This window comes from Mya arenaria, chromosome 17 (assembly GCF_026914265.1).
Source record: "Mya arenaria isolate MELC-2E11 chromosome 17, ASM2691426v1".
NCBI classification, from domain to species: Eukaryota; Metazoa; Mollusca; class Bivalvia; order Myida; family Myidae; genus Mya; species Mya arenaria.
This window is the reverse complement of record NC_069138.1, coordinates 38,820,662-38,837,702: the sequence shown is the minus strand read 5'-3', so window position 1 is coordinate 38,837,702 and position 17,041 is coordinate 38,820,662. Positions and strand designations below refer to the sequence as shown.

General features: G+C 35.4%; 2 protein-coding genes across 2 annotated transcripts; both read left to right on the top strand.

The window, feature by feature from the left end:
* Window positions 1-397: 397 nt before the first annotated feature.
* Window positions 398-3,967, top strand: LOC128224362 (E3 ubiquitin-protein ligase TRIM9-like). Its single transcript, XM_052934178.1, has 2 exons — window positions 398-520; window positions 896-3,967. The coding sequence occupies exon 2, from the start codon at window positions 905-907 to the stop codon at window positions 3,293-3,295; it is 2,391 nt and encodes a 796-aa protein (XP_052790138.1). The 5' UTR covers window positions 398-520; window positions 896-904; the 3' UTR covers window positions 3,296-3,967.
* Window positions 3,968-12,320: 8,353 nt separating this feature from the next.
* Window positions 12,321-15,813, top strand: LOC128224204 (microtubule nucleation factor SSNA1-like). The gene is made up of 3 exons (XM_052933970.1): window positions 12,321-12,451; window positions 13,673-13,872; window positions 14,368-15,813. Exons 1-3 carry the CDS (start codon window positions 12,400-12,402, stop codon window positions 14,467-14,469), a joined length of 354 nt encoding a protein of 117 aa, XP_052789930.1. The 5' UTR covers window positions 12,321-12,399; the 3' UTR covers window positions 14,470-15,813.
* Window positions 15,814-17,041: the final 1,228 nt, after the last annotated feature.

Genomic DNA, 17,041 nt, shown 5'->3' with positions numbered 1-17,041 from the left:
AGGTTACGGTAGGTTTTGTTCTCCTGATAAAAGATTAAATAATTGATCAAAACTTATTTTCCTACTGACATTAGGTCTACGAGCTCAATAGCGTATAATGGTAATTTATTCTTTTACATTAACTTATTTTACGCAAAAAGTGAATACTTCTATTCATCATCGTATTTCGATTTTCATACCATATAAATCCGTGCAAAAAACTCAACTTGAAATAAAACCTGCCTTTATACTTGATCAAATTAATATTTTATTCCGATATCGGTCTTATACTTGATTCATTGAAAGACGATCAAAGCCTATCTTTCTTTTTATTAAAAGTCCACCATCCATGCAGCGTTCTATGAAGGTATGGTTTGACTTCTGTGTTTAAATGCAAATACTTTCATAAAGACGATTTATTGAATAGCAGAGATGTCGTATTAAAGTACATAGAAATGTAGTTTGTGCGTTTAAATTACTTATTTCAATATGGAAATAAATATTAAATCGTATCTATATCAACATTAACAAATGGACTTTCGTAAGTATAAATTATATTTGCAGAAATTTAAAGAAAAAAACTTAATAACATGTTTATAAAATGATCATATAAGTACATATACAATTAAATAAGAATATAAATGATATGCGTCACATACTACTCGGCATATTTTGTGTTTGAAAACATCATTATTTTAATACTTACAAGAAATGATTAAATAGAACAAATGTGAAGAGAAGACATCTTAATACATTTTGATATTTATAAAGGAAATTGATTGATTTACAATCCAAACTCGTTATGTCGATGTCGTTGGGAACTAGGAAAATACTTCGAGCTAACGAACATTCGACATATGCGAAATACAGATGTTTTTTTATATATTTACTGTTATAAAATGGGTTTACTTTGCAGAGTATAGCCATGAGTAAACCAGCCAAATCGTATCAGTTCCAAGAGGACACGATCACATGTCCTCTTTGTTCCAAGAACTACACAAACCCTCGGTTGTTGCCATGCCTTCATTCGTTCTGCTCGGACTGCTTGAGCAACCATATCCAACATGGTGGACAGCAAACCCAGAGTGAACAAAAACCTACAGCAGGACACGGTAAATCTACCCGTAAAGAAAGTCCCACGAAACAGGGGCACGCTGCTGAAACGTCTGGTAAAGCGGACCAAAAAGGTAATACTCTAAAACCTGGCGATGCCAAAGGTAAGCCAGATCAAAGAAGTAAGTCCCCACATGGTGGAAAATCACCGACCCAAGGTGCATCTCCAAAGCCGAGCAAGTCACCTCAACAAGGAAAGTCTGATTCGAAATCCGTTCCGCCCGGCAAAACACCAAGGGCTACTGAATTAACTAAGACAGCAGCGGGTGGACCTAAACCACAACACCTGTCTACTTCAACAAGACCGACGTATCAAACCGGAGCAAAAGGATTTCCATGTCCTTGTTGCAAGAAATTTGCTACAACCCCACAGCTACCGAAGACAAATCCTGATAGATGGGCTGAACTCTTCCCAGAGAATAATTTACTGGCAGATTTGGTAGACCTTCATTCGTTAAAACTTGGAACTAGATCTTGTGACCCATGTAGAAGGAACAAAAAGTCTGCCTTAGTTCATTCATATTGCAAAATTTGCAGGGATGCTTTGTGTGAACCGTGTGCCCTTACACACAAGGGTCTGCGATCTTGCAGGAATCATAAGGTTCTCAGCACCGCACAGTTTGCTGACGCGATTAATTCGTTAAAAGTTGAAGAAGAATTTTGTTCTCTGCATGATGGCAAGACTATGGAAAGATATTGTTACACACATTCGCAGTTATGTTGCTCGCAGTGTATTGTTGAAAACCATAAGCACTGTGAAAGAACGGTACCAGTCGTAGATGCCGCTACGAAAGCAAAGGAAGTGGGCGAGATATCTTCACTTGATGCAGCGCTTCAGAAATACCGAGAACACGTTGAAATTGTTCTGAAAGACCGATCAAATCTGATCAGGAAGCTTGACAATAAGAAAGGAAAACTGATGGATGAATTCATAAATGTGAAGAAGCATATCATATCTCAGCTAGAGAAGATGGAACGTGATTTGAAGACTATTCTTGATGCAACGCATAAACAGGAATCGAAAAAGATCAAACAGGAGGTTGATAAATGTCGAGATATACAGTCTGGTGTGGTGAATTCGAAGGAATTCCTGACGCTAGCTGATCAGCATGGTTCAAACTCGCAAGTAATATCCACAATCGAGAAAGTTAAATCTGAGTGTGAGTATTATGAAGAAAGCATTGGAATTTTATGCTCCAGGATTCGTGCGGTCGATTACGATATCGCTTTAGATAATTCGCTTAAACAAATTATGACACGCTTGAACCAGTTTGGACGAATTGATGTCAACACCACACCGGCAAAGTTACCACCGCCTCCGAAACTTGCTGCAACATTGGGATTACAAAGCTTTACCACAAAAGCGAAAGCCGTCAAACCAACCTATACACTTGTTGGTAAAAACGCTAATGAGATAGGAGAATTTTGTGCCCGATCTGATGACGATTCAAATGACTGCTGGTTTACCGGCGCTCTTTTTCTTACCGATGGCCGAATTCTGCTTGCAGATCGGACAAACCGAAAGCTCAAATTATTCACAAGCAACTTCAATCCAATTACTGAACTAAGTCTGTCATCGAAACCATGGGATGTTACCAGAATCACAGAAAAAGAAGTGGCTGTTTCCCTCCCCGCAGAATGTCGCATCCAGTTTGTCTCTATAGATGGAAATTTCATGAGTCTTGTTCGTTCAATCGGCACAGATGAGCCATGCTTTGGTATCTGTCACACTGAAGGAAAGATTTTGACTGTAACTTACGATGGTGATCCACCGAATCTGAAAGTTCTCTCCATGGGTGGAAAAGAGCTGACCTATGTTTGCGTCGATGATGACGGTTTTACTCTCTTCTCCAAACCTGTTTACGTCGCATGCACACCCAAAGCATCACGGATCTACGTGTCCGATGAACGTCTTGGGTGCGTGGTGAACCTGAAGGAAACGGGAGAACTGAATTTCGCTTACTCTGCCATGGATTTGGGGAACGCAGCAGGAATAGCGTTAGATACCGACGGAAACATCTACGTTTGCGGTGCAACATCCAATAGTGTACACGTTGTATCACCGAACGGTGAGCGAGTGAAGGTGTTGATAACTGGGGAACACATCACGTATCCGCGAGCAATAGCGTTCGAACCACGAGAAAAGAAATTACTTGTCACGCAAGGGGACCAAGACATTGTTAAACTGTACAGTCTTGCATAACTGGTACATATTGTACATCTCCATGCACTTACATGTAGCACTTTTTTAGTGTTCGATAGGCCTTGTGCCATTAAACATGATCTTCGTAATATGTTTGGCCATACGGTTTGAGTTGTAGTTTCCATTCGTTCGGAACTATTCGGCCATTTTCCATAGAAAAGAATCTCGGATGTATTCCGGCACATATGTAGAAGTAGTTCGTAAAAGTTTAAACAAAATAAATAAATAATTGTAGTGTTTAAAGTATATTTTGTATTACAAAGTTTAAATTGATTGCCAGAGGTGTGTTTTGTTACATAAATGATTAATATTCCTTAGACTTAAGTCATAAAGTTTAACTGCTAAATTGAAATGACTATACGCGATCTACTTGCAGCGTAGTAAAATGTTAAGATTTCTGACATTGTGGATTGTTTTTTATGGAAAATGGCCGAGGTGTTCCGAATCATTTCCATTGTATTACTGTAATTCAAATTACGGTAAATATTGATATATTATGTATGTATACACATGGGATTTTGGTGTCTTTACTGAAAATGAGTCATCTTTAGATTGTTCTTAATATGGTCGCTTTTCTTACTCATTATCGCAAAACGTTTATTTCAGTAGTTTAAATGTTACTAGTGTTATATAAAAGTCATTATTAAAAATGTGTTTCTTCGTATATTTTACACGTTTATATTTTAAACTCAGTTAGAAACAGTTGTTCTGTTTCATAGCAATTATTATGAGTTTGTGTATCATCCATACTAAAAATACTACAACGTTTATTCCATTTTACAAATAGAAAACATTCGTATTTGATTTACTCAAAAAATATGTATGTACAGTAAAACTGCGGTCGGTCGAACAGGCGGTCGTTCGAGAACCAGCGGTCCCTCGAGGCCGGAGCTTGGTCCCGAACATTTTTCCTTCTATTCTCATATAAAATATACTGACGCTGCATCTTAACCGAAATAAGTCGAGGAGTCGAGCACGATAGCCGGTCCAAAAATGTATGTCCTTAGAAAGAGATTATAATGACACTGGCAACTGGCCTCTTGAGGCCAAATTACATATTTACATGTTTAAAGTTCATGGCATTGAGTATAATAGTGTTAACGGTAACCAATGACGGCACATAGGCGTTTTATATGTAGTGCTGTTGCTTTTATATTGACGTTTCATTTTGTTATTTTCTAGCCCTTTGACGGTAAGCTCGACACAGTTGTCACAATGGCGTCTTGATAAAAAGGCGTCCGACTGTCCATGCGTTCGTCCGACAGTCCGTCCGTCCACCAGCCAAAACGACCGCCCGCTCGTCCTACTTAGGCTTGTCCTGATTTGAACTTGTATTGAATGATTTCCAAATAGATTCAGACAAAATAAATGTCAACCCTGAGAAAACAGCTTTTTGCATGCAAGAATGTCTTTAGGTCAATGGTCAAGGTCACACTCAAATGTCATTGGTCAAAATTCCTTTTATTTTGACTTGTCCGGGCTGTAATGTATTCATGCATTGCAATAATATATACATCAAAACAAATTAGCTCCGAATGTTCATATGTTGCTCCAAATGTTCATATGTTGCCATTGCATTCAAGGCCGAAAACGGCAACCTTTTTCAGATGTGCGTGATGAGTGTCTATACTCGATTTTATTATTTAATGAAATAATTAATCGATTACTCGTACATTGAAGGTTACTATGCACCGAACGTGACAATATACGCACCTTTTCGGTGTTTTCACAGTTTGCAAAATTCTTAATTGGCATTCAATGGCTTCCCTATCTGTATTTATGGTCAGGGTACATCTTCTTTTATTACCTTTATTCCCAATTAAATCGATAAGTGACATGGGTATATGCACTAATTGGCATGGCGTACCACATTAGCGAGTGTCATAAACCAATGACGTAGAAGACGGAAATCACGGGCCAGCGCGTGGATATTATGCAGACGATTATGTTTTTTTTTCAAAAATGAAAATCCACGAATTCAAGTACCCACGAAATTGTGTTTTTTTCGGCAAACCACGAAATTTCATGCCCACGAACATTAATGATTTCACAGTATTTTACAAAACATTAACCATGTGTATATATCGTTTAGCCTAATAAAACAGTATTATAAAGCTGTATCATAAGTTTTTCATTGAAAACTACAGTGTCTTACAATGATGCTGGTTAGTTTATAATAATCAGTTATAGGTTTGTAAATGGTTACATGTCACACTACACTGATTTATCTTGTACATCTATTAAACAAGCAAATCAAACAATGCAAGATTGTAGACAAAATAATTAATAAATTGTCAACGATAATTACGTATAGCTAAAGGCGCTATATGTGGTATGTATGCCTAGAGACCCGACAATTACATTTTGTTAATAATTAACAAAAACACTTAAGAATCCAATGTTACGTTATATTCATTATGGAACGTGGGAATTTTGTATATATATTATTTCCATTCCAATGTTTAAAGCTGCACTCTCACAGATATATCGTTTTTACAACTTTTTTATTTTTTGTTTTGGAAAGAGCAAATTTTTGCGTAAATATCTGCAAACCAATGATAAAAGATTGCTGTCAAAAAATCAGATCGTAGATTTTCATATTTCCGTTCGAAAATTAATGTTTCATGGCTTAAACCGTTACTAACGGTTTAAAGAAAATGCATAAAGCATCAATTTTTGAACTAAAATTAAATATAAAAATCTGCGATCTAATTTGTTGTCAGCAATCTTATTTGAAAATTTATGTTTTATGGCTTATACCGTTTCAAACGGCTTAAGAAAAATGCATAAAACATCAATTGTTGAACCCAAATACAAATATCTACGATCTGATTTTTGTCAGTAGTCTTATATTACTGGTTTCCATGCATTTTCGCAAAATTTGGCCCGTTCCAAGACAAAAAAAAATGTCAAAACGTTCAATCTGTGAGAGTGCAGCTTTAAGAGTTTAGAATAACACATTAAAATTATGGAACGTGGGAATTGTGTATATAGCATTTCCACTCAAGCATTTAAGAAACAGCTAAAATAACTCAAATTCCCATCAAGTGGAGTTTATTTACTTTCTGTATCTTCATTAAGCTGTTTCATAAGTTCATCTATTAAGTCGATATTGTTTATGTTATTATTTTCATCATCTGGAATGGTTTCACCTTGGTCGTACATTCCAGGTTTGGTATCCTCTCTATTTAGTACATCATTGGCAAATGTACTCTCTCCTAAGTCTCGCATGTCTTTCTCAGCATCTAAACCATTAGTATCATTGATATCCATTTTGTTAACGTTCGTGTTGGATACAGAACTAAAATGCTGCGATTCGACATTTAATTTGTCTAAATCCATTTGATTTTCTACAGTTGTCGGCACATCTAAGTCGTTTTTATTTACTTCCAAGTCTGACTCATCTTCAATCATCTCATCAAAAATATGTTTAATTGTAGGTGGAGTAGAAAACTCGTCAGATGTTCCATCGTCCGCAACACCATTTATGTCGTTTACTTCTTCATCGGCATCGTCAAAGCCGTTATTTTCTTCTGAATCATGCTTCTGTGTTCCATCAATTCCTTCAAAAATGTCTTCTAGCCCCTCTGCTTTGTATTCGTCCTCAACTGTCGAGTTTTCACTCGGAAGAGCCGTTGTTGTTGAAATCCATAAATCGTCACTGTCTTCATTTGCATTTACAGCCATCATTATATCATCATGAGTTAGAGGTATTGGTGTGCTCTTTGACTCAACGTGCTCAAAATACTCTTCATCTTTATAAACGTGTATTTCATTATCATTGACATTAACAATATCTAATTCATCCGCTTTTAACGCTTCGTTAACATATTCTTGTTGTAGTTGTGTTGCCTCCGATATTTCTTTATGGTAGTTCACAACTGAAGTTGTCAGTTTGATTGTAAGCCAAGCAGAAAGCATTGTTACAAGGATCACAACTGTCTTGTATTTAGCGGTAGTCCACCTTGTATTTCCTGAACGAAACCTGAAATATAAACAATTGATATGACATTCACGATTAACACATACCATAGGGTTTTAGCTTAGAGTTATGGAATGGTACTGCACTCTGTCCTGTTTTGGTAGCACATGGTCTGTGCTCATGGAGACCTGCATGTGCACCCTTCTTCCGTCATAGAATTACATGCTTAAGACTGTCAAATACTGCTTCTTCTTTTTTTAACATTTCAAATAAGGTTAAACATACATACACACTTATACATATTTGGAGGTTGAAACCTAATGCTACTTTAATGCACCAGTCAATTGTAGCCACGCCCCCCCCCCCCCCAGATCCGGGGAATAGCGGGGACTTTGACTTTCGGGTCCAGCCAACCCCGGGTAAAATCTCCGCCCTGCGGGGACGAACAGTTGGTAAAATCCCCGCCAAATGCCCCCCCCCCCGCACCCCAGGGTCCCTAGGTTAGGCCCATTCCCTACTATATTTTGCGAACACAAAACCACCGCATTCTCCCGGCCTTGTGGGGTCATCTGGAAGGTAAAAACACGGCCCATTTCCCCGGCTATCCCCGAGGGGGCCGTGGTTACAATTGACTGGTGCATAATTAAACACAATTCCTAACGTTTTCATGTTTAAAGTGCTCTTGTCTCCCTAAGCAACCTGTTCCTTTTCAAAGCCTGACTGATTCCAACCTTTCCCTTTATAACATCTTCTATGTCTAGTTTATATTTTTTCAGATATTATGTTCTCAAAGATGTATTTGTGAACGTAAAGTAGCATATGGACTCTGATAAAGGCTACTTAGGATCAATTAGGCAAAAAATAAAACACAAAAATTAACCATTAAATAAATTGATAGATACATACTCGAATCAACGTACGGACGACCGAGCGAACGGACGAACGAACGAACAAAAAACAAATTAATGCATACAACTTAAGAATTAACAAATGGTATAACAAACAATTTGATATGATGTATTAAGGTATGAACAGCGCATGATAAATAATGATGGACTGGACAAATAAATAAATAAACAGATAAATATCATAAGTTATATATATTTGAGTTAATGAAGGAATGAATGAACGAACGAATGAATGACTGAATGAGAAAAATTAAAATAAAATGAAATACCTTCTTCTTTCCATGTTTGCCATTTTGTTTGTTTCTTATTTCAAAGCTTTGAATAAATGAAAGGTATGCACTACTTCATTTACTGATAACCATCTTTCAAGCAAATGACATAGCCAGAGGTAATATTGTATATAGTTCAATAGTATGTAATATTTTCAAATGTGCCTCAAACAGTTTAACATACATTAAAAAAAAAACATTAGCTTAAAATTTAACATATCATTAAAAGGTATTTTTAAACATACAGTTCTATTAAATCTACGGGAGCAAGCCCAGTTGGTAAACACCAGGCGATCCGGTCCGGCAAGCCGGTTCACAAGCACTTGATTTCTGACTTGTGCCAATATTTACACATTATATAAGAACATCATTCACAAGCCAGCTTATGCAATTATATAAACAACATAAATAATCGTGAACGAGGTTCCATTACTTACTGACGGCGCAATATATAACACGTATTTCATAAATAAGGTTAAATTACTAATTGACGAAGCAATATATAACAGATTTGTTGACGGAGCATTATTTAACACATATGTTCATGAATGAGGTTTAATTGCTAATTGACGGAGGAATATACAACATATTTGTTGACGGAGCATTATTTAACACATATGTTCATGAATGAGGTTTAATTGCTAATTGACGGAGGAATATACAACATATTTGTTGACGGAGCATTATTTAACACATATGTTCATGAATGAGGTTTAATTGCTAATTGACGGAGGAATATATAACATATTTGTTGACGGAGCATTATTTAACACATATGTTCATGAATGAGGTTTAATTGCTAATTGACGGAGGAATATATAACATAATATTTGCATCAATGAGGTTTAATAATACTAGCATAATTGTTCATTTTCTAACTCATTCTGACAACGCAATAGTAAACATATATTCACAGTTTTATTACTTACTAGGTTTCGAAAAAAACAACAGTTTTTGAACTTAGATATTTTCATACACTTATTCCATTCCCAATCAAAATCATGAATTATGTTTAAACATGGTTTTATTGAATTTACAAGTAAATGACTGACTGTAAATCGACTAAGAACATAAAATATAAAGCACCTAAATGAAGCACACCTTAATTTTCTTGGATAAATATGTTTGCAGTGGACCTACTCATAAGATTAAGGCACCAGCATCACAGAATTAGAGGTTATGTAACTGTTTGATAATTGGACAATTTTCAATTCGATAATCGGATCAAACAACATTTTTCGATTATCACACACAAACCACTCGTAAAAAAAAACAACCTAAAAAGCAATTTGGCAATTCATCGTAAATACCCGAAAGACGTATCAAATGAGAATAAAAATAAATGTCCTTACGTTTCCCAGTATGTCCCAACATAGGGGATAACAAATAATAACTTCAAATTATAAATAACGTATAGTTGTATGTATAGGTTAGAGTGTTTTTAAGTAATTTCTTCGTGAATAAGTTATTCCCAAAGAAATTACTTAATAAATTCTAATGACTTACAATCGGAATACCTCGGCCAGTATCCAATAGGAATTGTCTATCTCGAAGCTTGCCGGAGATGGCCGAGTTGTGAAGATCGATAGACTTAGTGTTAGCCCCTCCCTGCTCGTTTATATTCGATCATTATCCTAACGAGATCGGAAAGGGTCATCCATATGTCTCCGTTCGATGTGACAACCACTTCATCATTGCAGATTAATTATATGGGTTTCAGGAATTAATTTAACGCACGATGGCGTATATTTAATGAAACCGATTATTACATTACTGAATGAAGAGTAAAGGAGAAATTCATAAGTTGCCTGAGACTCACAGTGGCTTCTCAGTCTGAACAATTCCGTTGAAGTAAAATTTTCTTTTCTATCCGTTTTGTTCCAATACTTTTCAAGATGAAGTTTTCTTCTAATTTAATCATATTTTTCAAACATAAACTAACCGTCGCTGTTGTAATTGGTCTGTTTTCACTTATCTGGTGTAACTCTAAATCGGGCAGGAAATTCGCACTATGGAGTAGCAGAAAAATGATGACATCGTTTGCGAAAATTGTGGATTTTAATGCAATTTATAATAGAAAATGTTTTCTGGATAATCCGGAGATCATCGAGGACGTCATTCCTGATTTTGATTCGACCTGTGACGGATGTGAGACTATCGAATCTGTTGAAAATATTAAATGGAATGAAAAACAAGCGGAGTCAATACAAGAGAAAATCAACTATTTGATTTTAAATGAAATTCCTTTCATAGTTAATTCCAAAGCGGCAGTCGAGATGCAAAACGTCCACAGTTATGATGTTCCGAACTTTGTTAGCGATTTCGTATCTTCGGAAACACTTTCTATGTTTCACCCATGTCAATACAGAGGTAGTTTGAAATCACGCGCTCGGGACCACTGGGACATGATGATGAAAATATCTAGACAGGAAGTGACGTCATATTACGCATTGTGGGAAAATTGCGAGGAAGAGACCATTAAAGCATTTAGGGCGTTTTACCAGAGACCCACATTCTTTGAACCAAATATTCAGTTAACATCGTCCAACTTTGCCATTATATGCTCTGATTTTGGTGCAAAGGTTTACAGGAAAATCGACATAGGCTCTCCATTCGTTGCTGTTTTGGTACACAGGGGAATATTGGATGTGCAGCTGAAACCTTTTGAAAATTGTTCAGAAATGTGCTCTACTCTGCATCTAAATGTCGGATTCGAGGAGACCCTGGTGTTTTCTTCAAATATTTACAATTTATTTGTCAAGCCCAGCTGCATAGGAGATGAATCTTTAGCATTTATCGTTAGTGGTTATAAGGACTAGTTAAATTGAATAATAAGTTTATAGATATAATTAAACTATCAATTAGTTTATAAATATGTCTATAGCCGGATCAACACTTTAGAATATATGTGTACATGTAAAAAAACAATTCATGTTTATTTTGGCACCAAGATATATTCAATATTAAATGCAATAACTTGATCATTAATGCGACTGATTTCGTCATTTCCGGAATAGATTCTCAAGGAAATGTCGTGAAAAAGCTGAGCTCAGTTCCGTTTGTTAAGACTACGAACAGTGGTCAATAAAACTAGAAAATAATCGAATGAGGGATATAACAAAAGACATATTACAATAAGACGCCTTTCTAGTGACCTGTGTCACGTCTCGTTGGGTTGATGAATATGCATCCGTCTCGGTTATGCGGTCTCGATGGATATATACGTCTTTACGCGGCGAACTCAATTTACCTATGTTGTCAAGTTAGTCAAATACATGCATACAGTCACCAGGTGATGCAGTGAAATGTCATAAACAGAATTGCAGTTTACTTATGTCAAATTTTAAAAGACGAGGATAGTGGTTGTTAATTTATATACGGATAGTGTTTGTATAGTATTGATGTTGATATAATACAACGGTGCATCTGCCATTGAAAAAATATATACTAGTAGTCTAAATGTGGATTGTGGTTTTGGCGTTGGATTGTTCCCTCCCGATAAAATTTTGGCTATTTTATCTCTGAAATGGTTTGATTGATTAATTCTTTGGCATATTTTTACCGATAATCACGTTTAAACAACAACTGTACTTTAACAAGTGTATACATGTAGAGCGAATATCGCATGCGCCTCATCTCCGCTATAATTCAGTTTGTGCACTGCAATAAATAGTTCAGAATAGTAGAATATATAAGAAAAATACCATTATTATTGCCGTAAAGTCGAGTAATTAAATGGATTGTAATTCTTTAATGTCCAAGATAATCTTTATGATAATGTTAAATTTAATAACGAACACCAACTCTGCAGTGATGATAAGATATCTAAGATATTAGTGCTGTGTAGCCTGTTTCAAGGGGATTAACCCGCTTAGTGACAGATTGAGTTGATGACCCTGATTTTGTCATAAACTGATGACGTAGTTCGCATTTCCGTATCGTTGTAAACAAAATTTTGTCTTGACAGGTTTGAAATTTAAAAACAAGTCACGTTTTTTTACCAAAATGTCTCAACAAGGAGCTGCTCTGCAGAGCTATAACAATGAACTTGTTAAATGTAAGTATATAATTTATTTTGAGACATTTTCATTGAAAATATTGTCTGGAAATCGTTTAAAATGCAGTCAATTTTTGACATTTTATTTTTTTTGTTTCCTTTGAAATTTGTTAATGACTAAATGATGAATTCGTAAAGAAACAGTACTTTATGATTCAACACCTTGGTTTCATAGAATGTGAAAGCCCCATTAGTTTAGGGTGATCTTTTTTTGCTCCAAATGAATTGAAAGCAACTTGTTTATGTCCACACACACTATAATAGTCTACACGTGTCTTGCTTAGCTGCCTGGTTAGCTCAGTTGGTTAGAGTGCCATGTGCTTGTTTTCCAGCGGTCGTGGGTGGAAGCCCCACACTAGGTGCACATTTCCTCCCAGGTATTCTTTTAGACATACATTAATGCAAGATTTATAATACTGAAGTTCATTTGAAATAAACAGGCGCTACCGGCTGGTCATTACCATGCAGAGCATGACCAGTGAGCCATTATACACACAAGTTTTAAAAACAATGGCACAAGCACTCTGAGGTGGGGGAAATGTTTAACTCCAGATTCTTAGACCGATCCCAACTGGCACATACATGTTCATTAATGAATGAATTTGAAATTTGAAAAGACAATGTGATTTCAAATGTTGCAGTTTCAATGTTGTACTTAAGGTGTCTTTGAAAAAGAACTAATGTTTTGCATCTGGATCTCCTTGTATCTTTCTCTAGTTTTTCAACTATGCTAATATAACTGTAACTTGGAATCTTTTCTATCTCATGTCAGTATAAATGTCATACAAAAAAGTAAGTCATGATGACGTCATGGCAGAGTCAAGCCACAATGCAGAGCTCTTATGTGCCTGGGCAGACCTTTATGAACTTTATCTAAGAAACAAGAATACATAAGGTTATAATTTGCAATGTTGATACAAAACTTTGACTGTACATTATTTTCAATGTTGAAATATTGTTGTTCAACTCTAAATAAGAAACAAGAACACACAACGTTCAACAGTTGTAATTTCAATGTTTACAAAGGGTCCTGAAGCTCAGCATTGAATCTGCAGTGTTGTGTTTCAAAATTGAAATATCCTTTTTCAGGTTAGTTTGAATAAAATACATTTGTAAATAGCCTCATTTGACTGTTTGAGGCTTGCTTTACAGCTAATGTACATAAATATATTAGTGTTAACAAAGCAACAACATAAAAGCCCAAATAACTTACTTTTCCAGGTATCAACGACCTTTGTGGAAAGCGAGATGAGGTTCACAAGCAGATCCTTCAGGAAGAAGAAGAAAAACAAAAGCTACAGAATGACATCAGAATCCTCACAGAGCGGCTAGCAAAAGTGAATGAAAGTCTCAGTAAAAAAATGGCTTCACGAAATGAGTTTGACAGAACCATAGCTGAAACTGAAGGCGCCTACATGAAGGTTTGTTATACATAATACACCAATACAAGCACTGGTCTGCAAGCAGATCTATCTGTAGTACCGTTAATATCTGATCATAACTTCCATGTTATAGCCTTTTAACACTAATTTTGCGAGGTTAAACATGGGTTTCTGTACTTTGAGAACTGACATGAAAACAAAAAGCATTGTTTGATACCCAGTTAAAACTTTTTAAAACATGAATTTAAGGTAAAGCCTGTCTTTAACAGGTATTAAAAGGTTTTTTAACCAATCATTTTAGAAGAAAAATGTATCGATCTGACATAAAATGAATTTAAAATAAAAGAGATACTAAAGCGTGTCTGAACTTAAGATACAAGGATTTTGATTACTTATCACGATGGAGTTGTCTTAGACTCTGCAATAGCATTGTAAGCATACAGGGAGTCTAAGAAAAGTGTACTAATGAATATCATAATACATAAATTGTTAATGGTCTTTTACTTTATTGGTGAATGCTCATTTCTATTTTAGATTCTGGAGAGTTCACAGACCCTACTAAACCTGTTAAAAAGAGAATCCCAGAGCTTACGAGAAAAAGGCACAGTGAAATCAAGCGGAACTGCCTTATCCTGATTGGCCAATTGAAAGCATTTATATAACTGTTAATTTGACATACTTTGTAAGGCACATTAACTGATTTTGAACAACATTTATACATGTATTGAACCCAAAAGTCTCTTTATTCATGATTGGAGCTATTATCTCTGATCTCACGTCAGTTTAAAAAAAGAAAAGAATCCTCAGATAAAAAAAAAAAAAATTAAACAAAAAATTGCAATCCAAGGTCATTTATTTCTATATATAGTATTTCAAAGGATGTTTACATCTATTAAAATTTGTTTAAAGTTCCAGTGGGACTTCTCTCGACAAAAGTGAAATGTTTCTGTTGATGTTCCTAGTAAGGTTGTATTTGTGTACATTATTATCAATTGTCACTGAATGTTGATGTGTGTCCTCACTCACTATCCCTCCTTGTTTCTGTTTGTTGTTGTCCCAATGTTTTCACTTACAAAAAAACATTCTTAATGTTTTTGAATTTCTTGTTTTCAATGATTTCAACACTATTAAATGAAAAGAACTGAGAAGAATTATATTGTTTGAATTTTCTTAAATTTGAAATTAATTTTACAAATAATAAATTAAAACAAAACATTGAAAGAACAGGATTTTGGTTTCTGACATCTTAAGATTCATCATGAATTATTCAGAGCTTATACTGATTAAAGAAAATTTCCCTGTCTAAGTTGTAGCTTCTTACTGTACAGACTTGTAAATAATTTAAGACAATTCCCTAAGTTTTGGGGCCAAACCTATTGTGATACTTTGTAACCAGTGCAACTGTTCCTCAGTATAATTGTGGTTCTAAGTCATTGTACTGTTGGGGTTTGTTCGTTGTTTATTGTGGAAATGTAATCTTTCTGTCTATTTCAACTAAGTAAACACACATACTAGATGTACATGTAGACTTTAAGTGATTAGCAGATACATGCATGTTTGTCATGATATGTAGATTGTACGTCATATCAGACTAGTGCCTTACTGTTTCAAAAGATATGAACATACGAAGCAGTTTCCTGGCTTAGTACAAGACTTTTGTAATGCCTTGTATATCTATGTTGAGATATAACTGTCTTGCAATAAGCGCGCAGAAATAAATCTTTGTACCCTTTACTGTAAGGTATAATGAAGATAGTATGTTAGTGAATGTTATAAGAAAAGCCTATATGGTCACAAAATTTCTCTGATTTCGCTAAGTGCAGACACATTGGTGTTTCTTTCAGTATTCTCTAGACTTCATTCTCTCCACTGTCGACAGTGTTTTATATACATCCAATGAAATATGTTTGTGTACATGTTTATATAATTATTTTTTGCTTTGTATCGACCCAGTTTGTAGAAATAAACCAAAAACCATTACAGTGGACTTTCGAGCTGTTTTTTGTGCCTTTTCCTGAGAGCTTGACGGAGTCATCATAATGGCATAGTATAAATAAATGAATGCACTGAACACATGCAATGAATGGCACTCTCTTTTATACCAAGTCACTGCAGGAATGACAATTATACAATCAACATGACAAGAATGGGAGCCTCTCTCTGACTGTTCGCTTGTCTGAGGTTATTTGTCAGGCGGTCAAGGTAATTAATTGGATAATACAACCATGTGGTATTTTCATTCACAAAATGTAATCCCTTAATTGTGGAGTAACAACTAGCATCTTGTTTATTGTATTTTGGGAGGTCTGTGCATACATAACTAAGGTCGCACTAAAAAAAATCAGAATAACATGGCAACTCGCCAATAAGATGGTGTTATGCAAATGATTTTTATCTGTACGCCATAAGGCAAACTCAGGGGTAAAATGGTCAAAATTGTGTATATTTTATACCGGTTTGTACTGTAATATTGTTATATGGGGACGGCTTTGAAATGTTAACAATGATGATGGTAATGCATTAGATATAGGTTATAGGTCAAGGTCATGCTTAAAGGTGAGAAGAATTATTAATTACAAATATTAATTATATCATCTTCTATCAAGTAGATTATTGATCAGATAAATTGTAGCAATTGACGAATTACTGTAAAAGATTGATGAAAATGTTACAGAAAGCTGCAGTGATTCTAATCCATGTGGTTCCATCTGATGTTTGTGTAAAATAAAATTTTAGTATTTGAACACAGGGTAAAGCGATATTAAATGCAAATGCCATACATCAGTTAACAAGTAGACTATGTGGATAAGCAATAGAGATTTAATGTTAATATTTAAACATTGTGTATGCTAAATTGCATAAAGTGCTCATATTGAATAATTGAATGTTGAAATTTCATTGTATTAAGGGTAAATTGTGGCCGATCTGTGTTCTAATGGTAACACACTAGACTGTCAATCCAGGGGTTGCTGGTTCAATTCCACGCCGCACCACTAAACAAATACTAATCATCTTTCGGGAAGATGTTAAGTGGGGACCCCGTGTGACAGTGCTATACACTGGAGCACGTTAAAGAAACCAGACATTCTGTCTGTGCACTATGCTCAAAAAAGCTAAAATGACAACAATCTTATGGAAGCACTCTCTGAATGGGCATAATTAAAGGCCCGAGTGCAAGTATAATTAAGCTTACACACTTATTTGGCTG

Bases quoted from the DNA above. Each gene is read 5' to 3' on its own strand.
- LOC128224362 (XM_052934178.1), top strand. From the start codon at position 905: ATGAGTAAACCAGCCAAATCGTATCAGTTCCAAGAGGACACGATCACA.
- LOC128224204 (XM_052933970.1), top strand. From the start codon at position 12,400: ATGTCTCAACAAGGAGCTGCTCTGCAGAGCTATAACAATGAACTTGTT. The intron at 12,452-13,672 runs GTAAGTATATAA...TTACTTTTCCAG, and splicing joins TAACAATGAACTTGTTAAAT to GTATCAACGACCTTTGTGGA. The intron at 13,873-14,367 runs GTTTGTTATACA...TTTCTATTTTAG, and splicing joins CTGAAGGCGCCTACATGAAG to ATTCTGGAGAGTTCACAGAC.